This window comes from Halichoeres trimaculatus, unplaced genomic scaffold, assembly GCF_033239565.1.
Source record: "Halichoeres trimaculatus isolate MK-OKI-2021-1 unplaced genomic scaffold, fHalTri1.1 fHalTri1_scaffold_13, whole genome shotgun sequence".
In the NCBI taxonomy this organism is placed as follows: domain Eukaryota; kingdom Metazoa; phylum Chordata; class Actinopteri; order Labriformes; family Labridae; genus Halichoeres; species Halichoeres trimaculatus.
The window spans coordinates 18146868-18171041 of NW_027437191.1; the positions used below are offsets into that span (position 1 = coordinate 18146868).

Here is a 24174-nt window from a genome sequence, read left to right on the forward strand (position 1 = left end):
AGAGCAGTTTGCAAATGAGGGAAATTCCACTGATTTTTGAGAAAACTCCTCAGGAATTAACATTGGAGCAGATGGCTTCAGGGTGTAAAAACTTCATGACAGCTGGTCATTTTGTGATAAAGTGCTTGATGTTTTTGCTTTAAAAACCACTTTGTCAGAAGCAGCACAAGATTAGCTACCATTTGATGTATTTTTTAAGTTTGTACTGTAAATATTTCAGAAGTTATGACAATTCTTTCAAAGAAAGCAGCAACCTTTCTGCAAGAGTGTGTCGAACTCTAGCTAACGATGATTGCACTCTAGCAAGCTGAGATTTTAGGGCAAAGTGGGAAAAGTTTATGTTGCTTGAACAGTGAAATCTCAAAAACAGTAAAAGACATTTAAGAGCAGATAAAAACCTGAAGTGTGGAAAGATAGCTGAATATTTTAAAGTTTAAATGAAGTCTGTAAGTGGAAGTATGAGGAGGCTAGAACTTCTGAAAGTTGAAGGAGATTTTTCAAGAGAAGCTGAAGTTTCCAATGCATTTCAGATGGAGAATAATTTTCATAAAAAGCTGAATAATTCAAAAAGTTTAAGGGTTAAATACCACAAGAGTCATAGCACGCTTCTCCAGAAGAAGCTGAATAGTTTGAAATTTGAATGGTGAAAATAGGACAAAATTTGAAGGAGTTTTAGCGAACCAAAAAACGTACGGAAGAATAAGAAGAAGAAGAAGAAGAAAAAGAAGAATAAAGTCACAGGAGAACAATATGTTGAAATGCTGAGTCAGCATTTCAACATAATCAATACCAGCTTTACACCAGAGATTGGAGAAACTCACATATTCTCTTTGATATAAAAAAAGGACTCAACTGAACTTAAGTTTCTTCTGTTTTCAAGTGGTCATGTAAGTTTAAGGTGGCTTTAAATGGACTCTGCAATATTTTGAAAACCATGGATTAAATCACAATGATCTTCTCACCGGTGATCCTCAGCCTCTTTGTCTTTACGGCTGACAGTTCTCGTTAATGGAGTTTGGCCATCGTGGTCTGGGAGTGCGTTTCAGTGAGCTGAGATCAGCAGATAACCTTCGTTAACGTGACGACAGTAAAGTGACTTCTCTCACAGCGCTGACCCCAGCAAAAACCCTTTATGAGTCAGAGCACAAATTTTACCATGAAAAGCAAAATTAAAAGTTCCCGTTTTTGGAGTTGATCCCTGATAACAGATAAGTGAGGATTAGATGTAACAGACATTAAGGGTGGGTGATGAAGAGCACAGAAAAAAGGGAAACACTGGTTCATTTTCATCACATCTGAAGAGAAATCCTCAGCTTGCTTTGCCCAAACGTGATAGCCTGAGGGGGAGAAACCAACTCCGGAGTCCAGAAGCAGGCTGCTCAGCCTGGATGTTTGTATGCTGTGTGGATCCTTCCATGTGAAACATCACAGTAGCTGCTCTTCTGTTATGTTGCGGTTGTGTACAGCTGCTTTCAAGTACAAGAGCACCAGATGGTCTTTGATTTAGCTAAAAATAATATTCCACCCTAATGACCAATCTAGAGAAAGGACACACAGTCTCTACATCGTTCATGTAATAATACTTTTATTAAAACATCATTTGCCTCGAACAAGTAAAGAATATACATAATAATAATGATAATAAACTGAATATCATCAGAAAAGTACTTTTCAGTTTGTTTATTTTTGTATTTATGAGATATTTTTTTGTCAGTTTTTAAGTGAGGCGCTCTTTTGACTCTGATCTGCGTTCTCTGACTTCAAGGCTTGAGCTAGTTTTAGAGGAATGTACAGTACAGGAAACAGAAATTATCACACTGCCATCATACTTTTTTTTTACTCCAACATTTTTTTTCTCATTTGCAAGTCATTACGCACATCAACCACTCACATTTGCTCGGAACAATGAAAAAGCCTAAACCTCCTGTTGAGAACGCCTACGCTTGCAGGTATACATACTCTATAGACAAGTGTGGGTGCTCACAGACACACACATACACACGCGCGCACACACACACACACGCATAGTAAAACACACGCTTGGATGCCTGCAGTAGATGGTATAGTGCTGAGCTCTGGTGCTTTAATCAGACCTTTGGTCGTAAAGCGTCACACTGACCGAGGCAGCAGCTTCCACAGTGCTCGTTTCTCAGCAGAACCCAAACAGATAAGCATTCTTCTGACACCACCCCTGCTCTAGCACAGCACAGTGAGCCCCCTCTGACTGACCCGTGTCACTCTTTGCTCCTCCTCTCCATCAGTGCTTCACGCTGAGTGCTCTGTCCTTTGGTGCTGGAATTCAAAGGAAATGCCACAGACGCACTGTTAAAAATGTGACCTTTAGAAAAAAATACAAGATACTCACCGAGGGGGAACCAGCTGTCCATTTTACACAAACATAATGTCAGCGGTCTGCGCAGTGCAGAGATTGTCTCTTAATAAAAGTTTGAACTTTTAAAACATTGGAAACAATTAAAAACACAACAGCACAAGAAAAACCTTTGACTTGATTTCTACAGTCTGCACGCTGCACTCCGAGCCAAGAATACGTTTACAGTGTGTTCTGACAGGCAGGTGATGCTGAAAATCTCTTTTATGGTTTCACAGCAGTTCATGTGGGCATGACAAGAGCAGAATATTATCCTGTCATGCAGCTGATTTCTCTATCTACCTCCACTCCTTGAGCTGTCTTTAAAAAAGCGTCCAGTTTTCTAATGGAGTCAGGTCCAGTGCTGGCGGTCATGTGTCAATAACGTCCTGTGCTGGCGAAGGTTCGTGTGGCAAACTGGTAGCGTTTGGCAGTGGCTGCGTGTGGCTCACAGAGTTCTGCTGCAGCTCGAGGGCCATCGCGTTCTGCGGATGGGGGAACTCCTTCACCTGCCTGCGATACTCGAGGAAGGTGGAGGCCTTGGTGGCGATGGCCACCACGTTCTTTCCGACAAAGATGGTGGAAACACGGCTGTCCTGAAACAGAATCATGTTAACGCCTCGTATAAGGATGGTGACCACATTGATGGTGACTAGGCTCAGGACTGGGTACAGCATCATCTTCTGGGGCGTCATGTGCTCGCCCTGCATGCTGATCTCGCTGAGCGACACACAGGGCAGGATGAGCAGCAGAATGTAGCAGTAGAAGAACATCAGGCCCTCGGCCCAGATGGGCAGGCCCGTCCGCTGGGGCTCCCATAGGTTGGCTTGGATATCCAGCAGATCTAGCAGGTCCAGCGCCACCCAGAACAGACGACTCCTCATGTCCTCTTTCTTTCGGAAAGTTCTTACATATTCCATGCTATCCAGGGCCACCAGAACCAAGTACAAACCCGGTACACATACAGATAATAACAACGTCAAAGCCTTCCGGGCCACTGTCTCCAAACTCTTCCTGTCTGCCTTGCAATTCTGGAAAACAAAGTAGAGCTTGATCTCCAGGACGAAGATGTACAAAAACCAAAGGATCATAGCGTATCCTCTTCGGGCGGTGCGCACCTCAGCACCGACCCACACAGCCACATACCGCAGGACTATAAGGAAGCAAACGTCCCCGACTAGCACGATTATACAAACCCCTATCTTCCTGGGACCCTGGTTTTGCTCCACCAGGTAGGCATCCATGAAGGCCATGCTGGTCATAATGACAATGGTGGTCAGGCACACGTGGCGTTTGTCTGGGGGTGGCAACACCATGGTGAGGGCACCTGCTGGCTCTCACTCTCAGTCTCCAGCTTCCAACAGAAAGACCAGTCAGGATGGTGAATACAGCTCTCCAAACCTCCCGGCTGGAATGAAAAAAGGGGGTTTCCAGAAGTTAATGTCTGGCAAGTGCGTTTGATATTACAACAAGACTGTAAGTCACAGCACTGTTAGTCCCACGACAACGACTGTTATTGTGATGAAGAAGCCAAGCCGTGCGTAGACTCAGCGAAGATATGCTGGCTGCTGATTGCTCTCAGACCATGTGGATCAAGGGGCTTCACCTCGTTACTCAGCGCACTTCCATTGATCCGCCTCTGCTCGTGAGCAGCAGCTACAGTCAGGGCTCTACAGTTGACACACCATGACTGATGGTAATCCGCACACAGTCAAATGGAGAATGCTTGTTTTGGTCTAATGGACATGTGATGGGATTGCGGGACACGGTGCTGCAGTGTAGAAATGTTTATGGGGGTGTTTATTTTTGTACCAGGCAGAGGGTGCGCTGCTGCTCAGCATGTGCGTGGAATCCCTCTTTGGATCCTTCCGAAGACGGTGGTGGTGGTGGTGCAGTGTGTGTGGCTCCTCGCAGTCCTGCGGCGGGTGTGATGGGAAGCGGAAGAGAGAGAGGAGAGGAGTCTGCAGTGGCCGGAGGCCCCCAGCTGCCATAAATCACGCAGACAGCAGGTCAACGGCCCATGAGGCCTTGCGTCCGATGTCGGCTTCCCTGGGGGGAGGCTCTCACACCGAGCTGAAGATCCATCCTTTCCCCCTCCTCTTCCTCCTGCCACGTGCCGGTCTCTCTACAGTCTGGAAGAGGGAAATAAAGAAGAGGGGGGAAAGGGGAGGGGAGGAGGAGAGGGAGAAAGAAACCTGTCAGCACTACTGGGCCATATAACACAGTTTTCATTGCCAACGGCCCTTCACATATGAGGAGCCAAGTAATGTGTCAGCTTGGCTCAAATAAAGCCTCCTGCACTATTGATAGGGCAGAACATATTGCACATGTTGGAGTGAGACTGCTGCAGGATGTCATTACCCCTCTGTTGTCTGGGATGTGTCACAGAACATCTGGATTCATGGCTCAATATGCTCCAATGGTAATGTTATTATATTCTGCATATTTGGGGCCATAACACCCAGTAGTTTAATTCAGGGAGTTGAATTAATACAAGATTTATTGCACAGAGTTAAAGAAACCAATTTTAAAGTCTCATATAGATGCTAACTGCTCTGCACCACTCCCTTATTTAAATTAAACAGCATTTCCTTTGTCTTCTTAGGCGAGTGTAACGTGGAGAATGGTGTCAAATTATTCATTTCCTCAACTTTTATTGGTTTAACATGGCAGATTGTAACCAATCAGAATAAATGCACTCGGAGCCGCTGGTTTTAATTAAGTGTTAAAACATAATAAAACCACATTTCAGCCACTTTATTCCCACAATAAAATCCTTCCTCAAGTGGTTTTTATTTTATCTGCAGTTTGAGCTCAATTCAGCCCTTGATTACAGTCACTTTCTGTTGAATGATGTGTCAGTGGCCTACTTTGGCCTTCTGGCTGATGTGTTTGTTCAAGCATGTGACAGACTGGGTCAGAGGGTGCATCTCATCAACAGTCTAGTCTGACGTTTACAGCACTTACTAAAATATTAAAGGCACAAAAATAAACTGTACAGATGCTAAGTGCTTAGCTAGCCAGCAGGAGCCCTCCACCTTGTGCACTAGCCTCATCAATAAATAACCGAGCATGTCCAAATATTAGCATACAGGAAAGTCCAGGTGGTTAAATGGCAGTGAAATGTGTTAATTGAGCTGAAATAACTCCCAGTTTGTTGAGCTTTTGCAGAATCTACATTTATCTGTCACTTTGTGATGTTCTGTTTGTCTCCTCCCGTCACAGAGTCCTCCAAGCAGAACACAAATAAATCACATTAGTGTTTCTGTCAGTCGAGGTATGTTTCAATTCCACATATTCAGAGAGTACCGCCGCATTTTTATAACCCGACTGAAGCAAGTGACCATGAAACGTCTGCCTTGGAGGTAGCTATCCCAAAATACTCTCCTACTAAAAGAGAGTAATCCAAGCTGACATATAGACCCAGACAAGAATTAATAATGTTTAGCCGAGCTCTTCAAAAAGCTAAGAACAGCCATCCCACTGCTTATGTCAGTACGTTTGACAAGTTGAAAAGCCTTCAGTGAGTATAAAAATCATCCATCTTTCAGAGGAACTCCAGTGAGTTGTTTTGGCTTTTATATGAAGATTCAGGACCACCCAGAAACGATGCGTTTAAAAAACCAAAGTAAGAGCAACAAGCACTGAGCGTAACCGTATCTTTAGATACACGTTGATTCCTGCTTCTCTCTATCTCATTTCCTGTCATCTCAACACTACCTCTGTCTAATAATAGAGGAAAATGACACATACAACATCAGGGTCATTTTTCACACTCCCTTCAGAGCTGTCCAAAGTGTGAAAGAGTTTTTATTTCAAATCTGTCACAGTGCTTGCCATGAAAGTTAGCTTGACCTTTTGGTGTTAGTTTGTGATGAGTCTCTTTCTTTAGATAAACTGGATTACCACCATTGTAGCTAACGTGACGTTCTTTAATTTGACTTTTGTCAAAGAGAGATAAAATGTAGCTTTTGTGAGTTGGTGAAACAGCTCAGTATTATGTTGTATTGTGTTGACGCAAACATCAGCATGTTAGCACTAGCTTGTGCTAACATAAGTCAGTCCAATTTAGTCAGTAGCAGCTTGAACATTTCTTGATTTTGTGACCACTTCTGTCAGCAATGAGATATTTGTGATGTCCCCAAAAGAAGCTGGTCTAGAAGCCGAAGTCTTGCCTAGGGACGGGTATTGAAAATCGCTTCCTGTTAAGAAACAATAAGAAATGTTTACATCCATCAACACTGTTAGCCTTTATGCTTAATGATTCCTTAGCCAGTCCTTACATTATGCCGTAGCTAGGGATGGGTACTGAATTAGGTACTTTTTTAGGTACCAACCGAATTATGTAGAAAGTACCGGGTATCGAGTCATGTAAAATCAAAAGGTACCATGTTTAGGTACCTAAACGCATCCTCGTGACTGTGAGGGAGTGGAAGAGTAGGCGATTTTCCATGCTGGACATGAACACAGCATTTCAAGGTTATATAATGAAGAATAAATATGTTAAATTGTAAAAATTATATATTTTATTATTGAACAAATTGATATTTTTTACAACATAAACACAAAAAAGTACCGAAAATTGGTACCGTTGAGTACCGGTACCGATTGCCAGGTACCGGGCATCGGTACCGTATCGTTTCAAATGTGAAAGGTACCCATCCCTAGCCGTAGCTGCTGGATCTTGTATGGACCAGTCTGCCTTAGCCATCATAGTGTAGCAGTTAGATAACAGGTTTCCCAGGAAAACTCTGATTCAGGATTCTCAGCATGAAGTTTTACTGAAGAACTGAACACAAAGAAATGAACATACTCTTTCATAGTGCTGGGTTAATGCTTATGCGTACGGGAAATTGTATTGATATGCTAGCATTTAGCATACATAGGTGCAACTTCCGTTTTACAACAGAATTTCAGCTCTCATCACAGAAACATATCACAGTTTATTTACGTCCACAGATGTCCAGATCCAGTCATGATGTAAATATGACCAGTTTCAAATGTTTTTACTTACAAACTCAATTACATGTTGTTGACACAGAAAAATTGTAAAGCCTATTTTTTCTACTGAGAAAATTCACCGTAAGAAATGATTAGGGAATCGATGTAGAACCAAATTGATAAGCAGAATCGATAAGGGCACTGGAATCAATAAAATCTTATCAATATCCATCCCTAGTTTTGCATATTTGCGAGGAGATATGAGGCTACTGTCTCAAAAGACGATGAATCCAAAATATATAAGCTGTTTTTGTTGTCGTTGTTGCTTTGTCCTTTGTGTTCTGTGCAGAAGACATTGATTATTATGAACTATGTTAATCAGTGATGAAGTTGTGAAGTGATGAATGGTGTTAAACAGTTTCAATATTGTTGCCAACTCAACTCAGTCACTGGCTCCAATTTTTCCTGTCTCTCTAAAACTTCACGCCATTTTGCAAAACTGCACTCTTGTTCTTTAACTGCTCACTCTCAAAGTGTATTTTAAATTGGAGTTATTCAAAAACCCATTTGCCTTACTGCTGTTTATTCTTTTCGGCACTAAAAGCTTCCTCCTCACTCCCATTCAGACTTACTGAGCCCTTGATACGAGAGATTTGAGCATGTGATAAATAAACAAGAGTTTGCTTTTGGCCGTGCTGTGGGAAATCAACAAATGAAAATGTGCTTTAGAGCTTTTTTTTTTTTTTTACTAAAGGAGATCCAGAGACTGTGAAGAGGTTTTTCGCCATCTGAAAGTACCTTCTTTATATAAAAAAACTGTACATCTTGGGGGAAAAAAAACTACTTTTAAAATTCAGCTAGCACATTTTGCAAAATCATGGCAACATATCTGTGGTTGTAGAGGGAGGAATGTAATATCTAAAAACATTTCGAGTCAAAGTGCGTTAATAAAAGCCCAGTTGAAGAAGATCATGACATTAGAATGAACCTCATTTGTAATCCATGCATGGATTTGAATGTTTAAAACCCATTATGTAGAACAGAGCCTAAGTAAGAGATTAAATTCATAAGATGGTGATTAATTGACTGATTAGCAGAATGCCAAGGATCATTACCATACTATAAGGGAGGCTGCTTCCACATATACAGTACATCACATCATCATTTAAACACCATTAGACGGTAGAAAAAAAAGTCTTTTGAGATTGTTTCTCTAATGAATGGATTACAACTGGTGCCATAATATGAGAGCAGCTAGATTGGATGGTTCTAACCTCCCAGGAATTACGGCATCAGTAGCGAAACACGGATCTGTGGCGAGATTTGGCCACAGGAAGCTGATGCACTCTGACAGTAATGGATGATTATTAATCCTTTCTGTCATGTAGGGTGGAAAAGTGCCTTTGTCAGTGTGAAATCACGACAGAAACGTTCTCCTCTGCTTTGCATACTACGCTCGGCATTTATAATGTATCACCCCGGGCTGGAGATTAGCCCTTGGTGTCATTGCAGAAATAAAGAAAAGAAGGGAAGAAATGTCCGCCGATATGTGATTTGACAGCTGTGTCCACTATCGTTTTACATCTTTGCTTGACCTTTTTTTTCCTCCCTCCTGCAAGAACACTGGTGCCTGTTTGCACGGCGCTCTGTACATTGCAGATTTACTTTCGTGCTACAATTACAGCATATTAATTTTGTTGCACTATAAATAGACGACACTCAGGGCTGTGAACTGGCAGTGCAACACTTCTTCTCAGGGGGAGGCTATTACTGCATCTGTGGTCCAAGTTATTATCTCTCTAAACAGCCAGAGCCCCTTGTCAAGCAGTTGTAGGCTCCCTCGCTGGCTGCAGGCTTAAACATGGATCACAACAAGGACAAAGGTTGGGGCAGTCAGTTGGATTACTGCTATTTTTCTGGGGTTTGTTTTGCTGATTGTTCTGAAAAACAACAGGAAGGTCTGCTCAGGCCAAGGAAGAAGACAGTCAGCAGAACTGAAGGAAGATTCTGGCGTCTTTACTAAAGAGAGTACAACTGCTGCTGTTTCCAGGTGCTGCTTTGAATACACACTAAAACAGTCCCCTTTCCACTTATCTTAATTACCCGTGTTCCTCCCTCTGATGTTTGTCTGTGTGACACCGTCTCAGAGCTTAAGGGTAGTAACATCCTCACAGCTTAAGAAAGCTTTCCACTTGAACACTCAGATCTCCTGACAGTTCATACACCTTGAGCTCGCACTTGTTTACAACAAAATCATCTCATCCGGCAACTGTGAATTTTTTGCTCCGTTACCTGAAAGCTTCAAAGAACACTGAGACGCTTCTACTTTTTGGAAAGCTGCATTGTTATGCATTAAATTTATCGTACCACAACCCCAACTCTGCTTTCCTTGCACACTTCTGCTTCTCACTTTCTCGCCTCAACACCACCAAGGTTTTGATCAAATCTTTCCGTCAATGTCAGCAACGCTGGGGTGGGACGACGCCGGTCTCCAGAGTGCTCCGTTTTGTCCGATATTTATGTCAGGTTGTCTTCATTAGGGCCAGAACGAGACCCATATGTCGACTTGGCTGCCCGCCATCTCCATCATCTCGGCAGGTGTTCTGTGCCGTCCTTTGTGTTACAGTCGGCTCTTGGCTACTTTCAGGAGAGGTGGCAGATTGCTTTGGATTCTCCCAGAACACAGAGGGAAGCTCGGTACAGCTCATGTGAATAAACACTTGTACACGTACGTATGTAAATCATGTGTGCATGTTGGGGAAAGCTCCCACTCTTATGTGCACACACGCCTCAAACTTTGCTGATGAGATCCTCGGGTCTCGTCTTCCTTGATACTACACACTGATCACATACATCCTGCACTGATTATAACATCTCACTGTATTATATCCTCAAATCCCTGAATACATGTTAACACATCTCTCCAATAACAATCCTGCCTGCATCCAGAGATGTCAGCTTGATTCCCCTTCGTCGCACTGATGAATGTGTGTGACATCTCCGAGGCGCTCAGCACATTTTCCTCAACGTATTAAAACCACCAGACTCAGCTGCTCCCGAAGGGCTTAGCCTTGTCTGCGGTGCATTATTCACAGTGCATATCCACTGTATCTAATGGATCACTACGCTGCTTGTTGAAATTCGAATCACGCCTGTTTTGCATTTTTTTGGTCATTATTTCTGACAGGTTTTGTTCTTTAGAGTTATTTCTTGCAAATCAAAGGCACACATCAAACAGACAAGGGCAAAACGCAGGTTTTGTATGTTTCTTAATGTTCTTTGATTTCTATATTCTTGTTATCCTGTGTATTATTCCTGTTCTTGCTTTGGTGGCTGCACTTGGTTAGAATACCAAGGAGGGAGACAGAAGAGGGCTGTGTTTTGTAGCAGCAGGTCTGAGCACATTTTATCACCCATTATACTTGATTAAGGCAGATCCGCACTCTGTCACATCCCCTGCGTGATAAGCGCTAAGGGTTCATTTCAGCACATAACTGTAACTAACCCAATCTGCATTCAGGCTGTCTGTGCTTTAAAATTGCCGTGGGTGTCGATCAAACCCTGCTGAAATCAAACAATCAGCACAGCACACGACAAAGAGCCTCAAAGATGTAACACAGGGGAGGCTGCGATAATAGGCCTTATATAGGGTTAGATGTTGAAAGCAGCTTACTGAGTGCATCGCCTCTAACTTGGCCCTCAGCAGCGGAGACAGGAACCCCCTTTTCAACATGACAGACGTGTCTTTTTCTCCCCTGCCAACTCTCAAACGGCCATAATGTGCGCGGCGTCAATCAAAGTGTATTCTTTATTCACAAAGCTGGGGAGAGGATCAAAGGCAGTGTGCCACAGTGAGTCATCATCAAAGTGAAGAGCAGTCCTCTGACATCCCAACCCGGCAGTTAGTCAGTGACACAGGGGGCGATGACTGGATGACTAGTTGCACAAAATATACACAAGAGACAAGACAATACTATATTGAAATACCGTCCAAATACGAGGCTCCCAAAGCGGCGGCAAAAAGTTCAAACTTTGTGTGCAATATCTCATTTCTTGCAACATGCAGTTGAAAAAAAAGGCTCAAAAGTATAAAGTCAATACATTGAGTTACACACACGGTTCTGACTCTTTATCCCACTGTGGGCACCTTGCAACTGTTCCATTAGCTCGTGTAATTCTGTGCAATCGCTCAATGAGACTTTCATCTCTCACCTGTCTGGAAAAGTGAATCCTGGGTTTCACCATCTGTATGCTAAAGAATCAATGGGTATCTAACCCAGCATGCGTAATAGCATTTCAACCCTTTTACGATTTCATCAGGGATGAAACATGTCTCTCTTTCTTGTTGTTGGCGTTCCTCTGGCTAAAGTCTCTCTTGGTTTTGCCGTGGCTTCAAACATTTTTCTTGAGAACTTTTTCGGTCCAGTCCTGCTGCTCTCCGTTTCTTGTCATCACACCTTTATTTGACTGCTGTCCTTATTCTGTCAGACTGGTGACATTTCAGCTGATGGATGGTGAGGTTTGGGGGAATGTCGAGTATGAAGACTGTTTACAACAAAAAACGTAAAAAAAAAAAAAAGAAGAAAAATATGGCTTTCTTTTTTGACTATATTTCACTTTCTTTACTTCACGTGGATGAATTACATTGCTCGTTCAAACAATTGCAAATTATTTATATGCTGATTTGTTTCTAGTGATAAAATGGTTAGATCAGAGTGGGATTTTTTTTTCAATCAGAGAGATAATCTGTCTAGTGCATGTAATCTGACAAAGACAGACACAGCGAACACTGTTTTTTAACTGCTTCTGGACAATTTACATTATTAGTTCAAATCCAAAAATAAAGCTTGCATATTATTCACACTCAACGCATGCAGAGTGAAATATTTGAAGGATTTATGTCTTTTAAATGTGAGCATTATGGCTCAGAGTTATAGGAAACTGAAATGCAGTAAAATTAGAATGTTGGGAACAAGTTCAATAATGTAAACTGATGATGTCACTCTATCAGCCACATAAATGGAGACACCTGCAAACAACTCCTGAGCCTTTGATAAATGGTCTTTAAGGCTCTGCCCACACTGCAGGCTTTAACGCTTAATTCCAATTCACTGCTCAAATCCCATGCTTTGTTTGTGTATATTATGTTTTTAAATGTGGCATGTCTGCAGACTGGGATGTGAACTGCTCACACTCCTGAAGTGACCTGCACGCTCAGTTGAACACTAACAACGCAGAATGGTGTTCACGGAAACAAACATGGCCCTGGGTTTTTTGGGGTTATTTTCTACAACATAGCTGCTTATTTGGGCTTGCTGTGCTGCCTGTTTCTCTCCAAGCTCTTCACAATGAGTAACACGAACACACACTTAAAAGATAAGTTTGGTTTATACAGCTTTTACGTTGTTTATAGAATGAAGTAGAACAAAATACTCACCCAGAAGGTTTTCCTGATCCAAGCAGTGCTTCGGGAGATATTTAGATCCAAAATCGTGCAGTATAATGGGATCCATCGGGGCATAGACAGCGCCGCTCCTAAAACTGCATTAATCGTCCAAAAACTCATGTTTTTCACCAATATTCCATCATGGTCCACTCTGGGTTAGTCCTCTGCTGCAGTCTGTGTCACTCCAGACAGCGCTGTGTGGCTGTACTGACCTCTGAACTCATGAAGACGGGGGAGGGACGTAAACAAAGTCTTTGTCAGTTCAGAGGTCATTACAGCCACACAGCGCTGTCTGGAGTGACACAGACTGCAGCAGAGGACTAACCCGGAGCGGACCATGATGGAATATTGGTGAAAACATGAGTTTTTGGACGATTAATGCAGTTTTAGGAGCGGCACTGTCTATGCCCCGATGGATCCCATTATACGGACGTCTGCTGCACGATTTTGGATCTAAATATCTCCTGAGCACTGCTTGGATCAGGAAAGGCTTCTGGGTGAGTATTTTGTTCTACTTCATTCTATAAACAATATAAAAGCTGTATAAACCAAACTTATCCTTAAAGTTTCACTTTTGCTTTTCTTTGTGCTCTCCACTCTCTGTGCCTATCTTTGTCTCTGCTTTCTTCCATGTTTTTGTTCACTGAGTCTATGTTCTTCTGTCTTCTGCTCCAGAACGACGTCAGAGTTGCATTAAACGTGGCCTGGCTGTTTAAATCCTGGTCGCATTGAAAAATAGCTGAAAAATAGCTGTTCAGACTGTCAAAAAAAACTCAGATATGGATCACAGTTGAGCCAAAAAAATCTGATTCAGGTCACTGTTAACTGCAGTGTGAACATAGCCTTAGATTGTTTCAGTTTGTAACAGTTGTCCAGAAGATTGTCAATGACATTCTCCAGAAGGAGGGTCAGCCACAAAACATTATTGTTAAAGAACAACAGAATTGAATAGGAGAAAGTGTGGTAGAAAAGGACACAGGAGTAATTGCACCCTTGAGAGGATTAGAATTTGGGAGAACTTCCTAAGGAGGCTGGAGTCAGCCAATCAGGAGCCATGATGCACAGAATCCAAGCTGCTTGAAGTCCAGTGTAAAGTTTCCAGGCAGTGATGCTTTTGGGTTACCATGTTATCTGCTGTTGCTGTTTCATGCTTTCTTCCGCTGTCAAGTTATGTGAAATGCTGATTTCATTTTCCAGCAGGTCTTGGCACCTCCCCACTCTACCACAAGTAACAAAAGCTGCTTAAATGATGGTGATATTACTGCACCAGGTTTTCCAGCATACTCTCCAGACCTGAACTGCATAGAGATCCTATTGTCAGGAGAAAGAGGAGACAACCAGACCCAGTAACACAGATGGGCTGAAGGCCCTTTGAAAGAAACCTGGGCCTCTATAACCACAGCAGAGCCTGATGAAGTCATTCATGGAAAGTGAGTCCCAACTAAGAACTGAGTGCATACACATAAATATATTTTTAAGAAGGCCAACATTTCAGCATTAAAAATTCTTTTTTTTTATTGGTCTCAGTTTCTCCTGTCTAATTGAATGACTCAAAAATCAACAACCTTTCCCATGATATATTTTATGTAGTAAGATTTTCCTTTACACATTCAGAGATACTGATGGAATTAAAAAAAATGTGTTTTCATTAATTTGATGGTAGACTTGCACCAGGTTTTCACTCTTCTGAGACAAAATAATGAAGTTCTTGTTTCGCATCAGCTCTCTGCAGAGCTCAGCCACTTCTTTCCAACAAACATGTTTACATCAAGTGTAAAATTAGCAGATACTCAAACCAAATATGAAAGAGGAAGCGTCTGAAGACTTGACAAATGCCCTTATTTAATTTTTTTTTTTTACGCCATGAATGGGTGGAACAAGCTCTGAGCAACACCCAGACATATTCCGACAATGTTTTTCACATGAAAAAGTTTCAGCTGCTCTTTTCAACACTCAGCAGACATAGCGCACCATTAGCCTTAATTTTTAATAATGTTTCTCCCCACATGAAGAACTTTGGACCAATACTCACAGTCCTTTTAGCACTTTTTTTTTTCAGTTTGCACACTCCTGAGGGAAATTTCTGGCTCTTTAGCTGCTTAATGCTCCACTAAATTCACCAGCTCCTCGCTAACTGTGTCTGTCTGCATTTAAGTGTTGGAGTTTTCATGGACACTGGGTTGGTTGGAACCATTTTCCTCCTGAAATATAGATCAATGCAGCTTTTAAAGGTTAAACTATGATGCTCTGCCAATACTACATGGAGTTAGAGTTGATTGATGCTCGGTATGCTCTGAAGATTCCTTTCCTCATTTTATAAGAGAGTCAAATGAGGAAACACTTCCTCTACTGCAAGCTATGTAAACATAATCCCATAAAGAGGAACTTCACTCACTTAAGGACATCTCAGACTTTTAAAATCGACCAACGTAACACACTCACATCCAGATGTGCTCTAACCTCAAATGCATCTGTTAGCTGTAATTAACTAATTATAACTTCCCCCTTGGAAACAAGCTCCCATTCTCTCTCATTTTTATTAAAATTTCCAGATTGCAGCCAGTGAAGCATGGGTCACATAAAATCCAAGCTGTTTTGTCTAGGGCTTTTTAGTTTTGAAACTTATGGTTGACTAATAACAATTGAAAACCCTTGAGCGATAAAGATTAGCTTACTTTCAATCCTTTAAAAAAAACAGCCCTAAAGCACACTTCTTCAGTAATACTACCCCTCACACTGATGATTGGATTATCTTTCTTCTCTCATTTTTTAAACTGAGGGCCTCCAAAGAGCATAAAGCACTACAGTGATTACCAGATTTTTAAACTCTATCATGAAACCTGCCATTACGCACTCCTGTCGCTTTAAATTCCCCCATGCACCATGTTAGAGTTGTTAGATTTTCATCCACTGGTTTTACAGAGAAATCCATTTAATCTTTGTGTCAATAACCCTCCCCTCCTCCTCCTTTCTTCTCTCCCAAACTTGCTCTGCCGTCCTGCCCTGCACCACACACCGCACTTCCCCCTCCTGTGTTCACTGCCGCCATTTCGAAATCCGTCCGCCCCGAGGGACAGGAGGTGGCGTCGATACCTCATTCCAGTCACGATTCCTTTTTGTTGACTCTCCATCCCACTTTGGGGTGATGATTACCAACAGACATCAAAACCACGCATATCCTCTTCAGTATTCATCATTCCAGCGAAATATTTTCAGGCTGTAGGATGAACGTAGGTGGAAAGAATGCCCTGTGTTCTTTCAGGTAGTGTTTATCCACCCAGATTAACTTTGTTTTCTCTCTCAATTAAAAACCCACACACCCTGCTGTTCCCAATTTGCATAAAACAGATGTGCACTGGGAGGTAAAAGGGCAACACCAGTCACCTTCATGTAGAGCCCTCAGAGAGGGAGGTAACCGAGGAAAAAGAGATGAGACGGAGAGAAAGGGGGATTGATGCAAGAGAGCAGAGGTTGCTGTTCCACGTGATTGAGTAAAAGGCGAAAGAGATGCGATACGGTGAGGATTTGAAGTGCTGCTAATGAGCTGGGAGTTAAAACGGATAGCTTTGCAGAGGAAACAGATTTAAGTATTACCAGCCAGGGATTTATGATGAGGGTGAAAAACAGGCGGAATGAAGCGAAAAATGTCCTTTTCAACAAGTCATTTCATCTAACAGCCAGTATTAAAAAACTTCTTTTCCATAAAGCAAGTGAAGAGGTTCTATTGATGGCGTGAGAAACGTTTCCACACTTGAAGGATGATGGGTTTTAAAACCAAGCATCAGATCATTTATTTGAGTGGAAGACATTTGGCAGTGAATGAGGATCTTTGTCAGGTTCCGTTCAAGTGTTTTCTGTGAAATGAAGCTGGGTATTTGACAAAACATCACAAAAATTTCAATGCGTCTCTGGGGCAAGGTATTTGCTTTCGGCGACACCTGCTTTGTATGATAATGAAATGGAAAACAATATTTCACTCAGGATTAGACAATTGTTTGCTGTGCAACTCGCTGAGCAGTGTCGAATTTCTTGGCAACTGCTCATTCGGAGGTTAGGCTGGGTATGACTGAAGTTTCAAAGAGCTTTGCATCTCAAGAAGGATTCATGAAACTTATATAATACTCACTGCAAGTTTCCCAGGAACTGAAATAATTATGCAACTGATGATTTTCTTTGTGGGGGTTTGTTGTTGTTGTCAACAGGCTGTGCCTACTCTGTAAGACCTTAGGCTTTATAATAATTGTTGTCTACTAAGGTTTAACCAGCAGTAATTGGCTGCATGATTGTGAACAGACTGTTGGAGCTTTCAGGATCTCTTGAATCTGCTCGGCAGTGTGCAGCTTTGGAAAAGTAATTGATGTTGATGAGATAATTTGGCTGTGTGTTGTTATTGTGTGGCAGAACCTGTCCAGTTCTTTAAAATGCACATTCAACAGCAGGAGGGAGGATAAGTGCCTAAACATATATTGACTCCATCCAACCATTTATCCATCTGTCCATCCAGTCTTCCTTCTCTCTATCCCGATGTTTCTGTCTATCCATTTATTCACTCAACATTTAACTGTCTCCCCCTGTCTCTCCACACATCCGACCATCTTTCTATGCCCTTTCCAGCCATCCATGCAAACAATCATTAACTCTGTCTATTTATCCACCCGTTCACTGATCCTTAAGAATGTCAATCTAATACTCCTCCAAATGTCCATCCATCCATCATACATTTATCACCATCAATTTTTTTTGCCTGTCAATGAGCCATCCATCCATCCATCCATCCATCCATCCATCCATCCATCCATCCATCCATCCATCCATCCATCCAAACATTTTCTAACTGATCATGTATCCATTCATTGGCAGCATCCCAAACTCCTATTGGACTTTTGACTGTTTGTATAGGTATTCTCTTAGTGGTCAAAATCCAGAGCTTGTCATCTCAGTAAAGGGCTGATGGGGAGACTTTTCCAGTGGAAAGAAACTCACTGCTTGGTGCTAGTAGAATAAATTCATTACCTGTAATCAGGGATGTTCGATACCTCATTTTTTTTTTTAGACCGATACCAGTGAAAGTAGTCCCACTCAAGGTTATAAAAGTTTTGGATTTGTCATTATAGTTTAGTTTTAGTTAGTTTTTTTTCCATTACAGTTTAGTTTTCATTAGTTTAAGAGCAGGCATTCTAGTTTTTATTTAGTTTTGATTTTTGCAACAAGGCTTAGTTTTAGTTTAGTTTTAGTTTTTTCATACTTAATTTGTCAGATGCAGGATTCAAAAAGATCAGAGTTAATATTTTGTAGTACTGTTCATTTTCCAGTCCAACATAGGGCTCACTGCTCAGTTAATGCTGATTCTGACCTGGCTGCAGCTGCCTTTAAAACAAATTTATATATATATATATATATATATATATATATATATATATATATATATATATATATATATATATATATATATATATATATATATATATATATATATATATATATATATATATATAAACTTAATATACAAAATAAAAATAAATAAATTATATCAAAATAATGTTAACATAAATTACATAAAAATAATATAAACAAAAACTATATGAAGCAATATAATATGAGCTTAAATGTTTAGAAACTTGGACTCTGTAACAAGAAAGGCAGACTTAAATACAGTTAAAGGCAGACACATGAAATTAAACTATTACAGATGCTCTGATTTATTGCTCCACTACGTTTGGTCGCAGCACAGCGCACAGCCAGTCAGTGCAGTAAACAAGCATGACCCAGTACGTCGCTATGATGGAGCCGTACGGCACTGACAACTGCCTTAAACTGTTGTAACATTAGTTGGGAAAATGTGTCGGATTGATTTAAATTCTAAAGGCTATTTATATTGTCAGAAACTAAAACTAAGGACATTTTCTCTATAATTTTAGTTAGTTTCAGTTGGTTTGGTGAACACAAGATACAGTTTTAGTTTACTTATCGTTTTTGTTTTCTTTTCTAGTTTTTATTAGTTTGAGTTAACTGCAATGTATTTTAAATGTTAGTTTTCCTTTTTAGTTTCGTTTTAGTTAACTATTAGAACTTTGCTCCCACTTGAGTACTCACTGACACTAAGTACCGACGCTTTTGATACATAAAATTTCATTAACTATGACAGATCATTTTGAACAAATACGGCACAGTCACTCTGCCATTAAGTCCAAAATGAAACATGAACAATTTTCTCCAAGTTTACTATTTGTTTTTAACAAATTAACAAAAGTGCAGAAACTAAACTAAGCTGATGAGAAGAGTAAAACAGTTTAACTGTTCACTCTCCCTAATCTTATGCTGAGGACTTTCTCAATATAAGATTTTTTGGCCTTGAGTATCAGCTGCTGGTATCGGCTTTACTGAAACCTTGCTGCTTTTCTTACTCAATATTTTACCTAACAGTGTCCAAAGACACTTGCTTACAGAAAAAGAAAACAGTAACTGATTACTAAGTTTTTAGTTACATTTTGCTTCTCAGTCACCATAGTCTCACCTGTCCATATTAGAGCTGCAATGACCAAATGATAAAATTAATTGAAATGGATTAAATTTGATTAAGAAAAGCACCAACAACGTATTTCATTATCATAGTGTTGCATTGCGCAATTATTGCATCCCTCGTTGAGTTGCGGAGCTGTCTTTGTCGCATGTAAACATGAGCGTTGCATTGTGGGAGTGAAGCAAAGCAGGTACTTCGAGTAAATAATGATACCCGTGAAATAAAGAGTAGAGAAGCTTAGTTGTACACTCCTCCCTCTTTCTTACACTTTCTGTCTCCATTAATCCTCGTGCCATGGTTGAATTGATGGATGTGACAGTGAAGCTCTTCCATACTTAGTTCTATAGTTCACTAAGTCTGAGTCCGATTTTGTTTCATAAACCGTGACACACATTTTGCCTTTTCTTGAAGAACAGTCACCTTTTAAGTGGTTCATGTAACAGTATCTCTTTTATCAACAGGATACCTGAAATACACAAACGCAGCGTAATTAAATCTTTGGTAACTACTAAGTACATAGAACAAATATGAATTATAACAGAAAGGCAGAAAGTTTACTCCACTATTGTGCATACTTGCACACCTGTTAGTAATGCATTTTTTTACGCTAATGTCACTGTTATTGTGTAAATATCAAGATTTGATGTACAATTCATTGATTAATTGAAAAATGAATCAATTATCAAAGTAGTGGTTAGTCTGTAGTATTGGACAGATAAGACATTAAATCAACAGGCAGCTAGCCCACATTTTGCATGTTTCTACTGACCATAAACAGCCAGCATGGCATCAGTGACTCCAAGCAGCACTCCAGTGTTCATAGTGGAGCTGTGGGTGTTTCACACCCCCTCACAACAAGACCCAGGTGTGTTCTGAATCTAGGTTAACCTGTGGCTAGATAGACAGCTGAGAACATGGAAATAATACAACCTGAGATTTATAAGGGGACATATTCCTCCTCCTTAGATTGGTTTCCCTTTCATTGGAAGTGCGCGCTCCAAGTTGACAGAGCCCTAACTTGAACCCACTGTTTAACTTTTGAAATAAAAAAGCCAAATCTTGACTGACATCTCTTTCTAGAGCTGTTGCAGTTGTAAAAGAAGGACAGTTATGGCTTATAGGAAATCAAGATGTGTCGCAAATCAGTCTGTACTTCTTGTGTCATGCACTATCCATCTGTAACTTTACTTAAACCACCATATTCAAGCGTGTCATTTTTGCACTTTATCTATCCTGAAATCCTGCAAGAATAGAACTGTTGAGTATCCTGATAATACATTTTAAAACCCCAAATTAACAGTGATTTAGCCCCTGTCATTGGCTGAAATAAGGGTATGGTTTCCTGAAAGTGTACTTCTTGATTTCAGAAAAGCCAGTCCATGGTGCTCATTGGTTCCCTTCTTTATGAAACAGCAAGTGAGCTCTGTGCAGAATACAGATCCAAAAAGCAAAAGTAATAAGGTGACTCCAGTAATTGAGTCATAAGAGGTGTCATTGCAGCGCTGCTGCAGTGTAGCTGTTCAACGAATGAGCTTGAGGCTCTAGTGTGCAATAAAATAACCTGTGATGGGAGGCCTCAGAGCCACTCAAGATGTCAAGATATTCATTCATAACAGACTATCATGTTTTTCATTTTGTGCAATTGAAGAAATTAATCTTGTCTAATTGAAAATTAATTATCATGCTAAATGGCACTTTATTGAGTCATTAAATGACTCACTTGCACCATTCATTAATATTAATGTTGCAAGTAATTCATTTAACGTTTTGTGCTGTCCAAGACCCAGTCCTCCATTAAGACCTCTCCACACAATTGGCTTTGTTAAGTACATGAAGCACCACTGACGTGCACTTAAAAGCTAAAAGCACATCCAGCTCTTCTCAACGCGGGCGGCCTCCCATCAATGAGAAAGATAGGAAGCCTCACGTCAAAGTCTGACATGAACATCAGGTTGTGTGATGTAAACAGCCCTTCAGAGGCCTCCTAGCAGATGGGGCACACTAATAAACTTCTGTTATGTCATGCTCTTCAAACAAAGCTACGCATTAATTTACAAACGATCAACAATGCGGAGAAGTCATTAAGATGGATAATTAACATCTGAGTTATTAATAATATGACTGAGAACAATTAAGCAACACAATGAATCATTCTAAAGACAAGAAAAAAAGTGGTTTGAGCTTGTTTTGCAAATGAAGATTGGATTCTTGTTAGTACATAGTCTTAAGCCCAAGTCCAGTTAGAAATAAAAACAGTTTTCATTAGAAATACAATAGTACTGAAATTTTTTTTGCAACATCTCTTAGTTGTCTCTTAAACAAGGTCTTTTCAGATGAAATATCCATCACAAAATCAGCCTCTAATTTTCTGATGTCATTACCCATACGGTAATCCCATTGAGCTCTGATTGGCTGATGGCTCATGCACACTGTTGTCGGGAGGTTTTGATGAAAACTGGTACACACATGTAGGGTATAAAAGTTGGGCAGGTGAGAAACTTTGCAGACTCATATGACTTGATATATAAAAAAATCATATTTGGAGTTATCAACTGTGCTTTCCTGACATATTTCATAATTGTTTTTAGTAATTTGTACGTATTTATTTTCACTCTATCACTTTATCTCATAACCATCAGAAGAATAAATCAGAGCAGAAAATGAGTTTGAAATAAGCCTGAGTTGTTGAAGTCAGATCTATCTCTGACATGTCTTCTTTCACTTTACATAGCTGTGTTTCTTTAAGACTTGATAAATTGTTTAAAAATTCATTATTATTTTTCTAAAATTAGCCGGGATTGAAGATCAGCTGTTAGCAGACTTGTTTGTGTGTGTGCTTGGACATACATTGCCCCGTCCATGGGAAATATCACAGCCACGTTTACAACAGCATAAATTTAAAGGATAAGTTCGGTTTATACAGCTTTTATATTGTTTATAGAATGAAGTAGAACAAAATACTCACCCAGAAGGTTTTCCTGATCCAAGCAGTGCTTCGGGAGATATTTAGATCTAAAATCGTGCAGCGGACGTCCGTATAATGGGATCCATCGGGGCATAGACAGCACCGCTCCTAAAACTGCTTTAATCGTCCAAAAACTCATGTTTTCACCAATATTCCATCATGGTCCGCTCCGGGTTAGTCCTCTGCTGTAGTCTGTGTCACTCCAGACAGTGCTGTGTGGCTGTAATGACCTATGAACTGACGAAGACTTTGTTTACGTTTGCCCCTCAAAGAAAGGAGTCAGCTCTCCAGAGAGTACTGCGCATGCGTGGAGGGGCAAACGTAAACAAAGTTTTCGTCAGTTCAGAGGTCATTACAGCCGCACAGCGCTGTCTGGAGTGACACAGACTGCAGCAGAGGACTAACCCGGAGCGGACCATGATGGAATATTGGTGAAAACATGAGTTTTTGGACGATTAAAGCAGTTTTAGGAGCGGCGCTGTCTATGCCCCGATGGATCCCATTATACGGACGTCGGCTGCACGATTTTGAATCTAAATATCTCCCGAAGCACTGCTTGAATCAGGAAAGCCTTCTGGGTGAGTATTTTGTTCTACTTCATTCTATAAACAATGTAAAAGCTGTATAAACCAAACTTATCCTTTAAGTGCAACATCATAATGAGTTGTGTTATTCTGTCTGGTTTATTGTGTGTATCTTCATGTCAGGTCTGCCTTTGTCATGGAAACAGTCTGAGGTAAAGTGGTCTGCACAAAGCTACTGATTAGCACTAACTGTAGCTGGTACGTAGTTTGATTTATAAGCTCTGACTGATTTTGTTATTGTTTTATAGTTTTAGAAAACAACCGATCAGTTTATGTGTCTGGCTCAAACCTTTGATAACTTGTTACTGTGATACTGAAACCACAATGGTAAAGCAGGAAACAGAATACTTAGGAAGTGAAATACCTGCATATGCTCCAACAATTACATCTGCACAGGAGAGAGTTCAAATCTCCCCATAGACACAGCCACTGGATTGGCTGTGGTATGTCCAGGCTATTTTTCGCTCACACGCTTGGCTGAGGGATGACTAAAGTATGTATCAAAAAGGAAGGAAATTGTATTTTCACTATGAGACTATTAAAGCTCCTGTGAGGAAAGTTTTGTTAGTGACAATTTTGGCACCCCCCTGTGAACAAAGAAGTCATTATTTTCTGAATTTATTTGGTTCAAGTAAATGATTATTTTTTTTTATTTAATCACAGAACAGCTCTTCTGTTCTCCACTGTAGAGGCATTACTTTGCCTGACACCTACCCCGTGGCAGTGTTTTAGAAGTTAGAAAATAGTCTAATTTTATGCTGATTTGATTTTACAGAAACATGGGAATTATTTTCAGTTCATTTCACAACCAGCTCAAAATTCCTCACAGGAGCTTTAAAAATCTCTGAGCATACATTTTTCATAACATGCATGAACTGTAGTGACAGGTTGAATCACTTTTACCTTTTAACTGTCAACCAATTCAATGTTTAATTGTCTCTTTTACAAAATTAAGCCTGCTGCTAGAGAAAACAATATAATAAGATTGCTTCTCAAACTTTAATGTAGAAAAATTAATAAAACCCTTCTTGCTATCATATAAAACAACACTGCAGAATCATTAAATATTGTTCTTGTTGTATCTTGATTCCTGCATTGTGAAATTGATTTGAACTGTGAGAAAAAAAAATACTATCCCATCCTCCCTCATGGTTTCAGATAATGCTCTGGGGGGTTGTTGTCCACAAAAAAAGTCAATCTGATCAATCAGCCAACCACTGGCAGCCTTTACAAATGAGAACAGCCCCCATCTGTAGAAGTGCTACGCCGCGCTGGTATAAACTGCAGACACACACCAGCATGCTCAAACAAAGCTGGACCTCAGGCTAGCCTGGACCTTCATAGGAAGCA

The 24174-nt window shown here is 40.6% G+C and overlaps 1 protein-coding gene across 1 annotated transcript in view; it reads right to left on the minus strand.

Moving 5' to 3' along the window:
• Nucleotides 1-1568: 1568 nt before the first annotated feature.
• tmem121ab (transmembrane protein 121Ab) overlaps nucleotides 1569-24174 on the minus strand; it is a 65775-nt gene continuing 43169 nt past the window's right edge. Inside the window, exons 2-3 of the mRNA XM_074685159.1 lie at nucleotides 4181-4500; nucleotides 1569-3776 (exon numbers count right to left, since the gene is read on the minus strand). Of these exons, the coding sequence (XP_074541260.1) occupies nucleotides 2740-3684 (945 nt within the window). The 5' untranslated portion in view covers nucleotides 3685-3776; nucleotides 4181-4500 and the 3' untranslated portion in view covers nucleotides 1569-2739. The remainder of the gene's footprint in view (nucleotides 3777-4180; nucleotides 4501-24174) is intronic.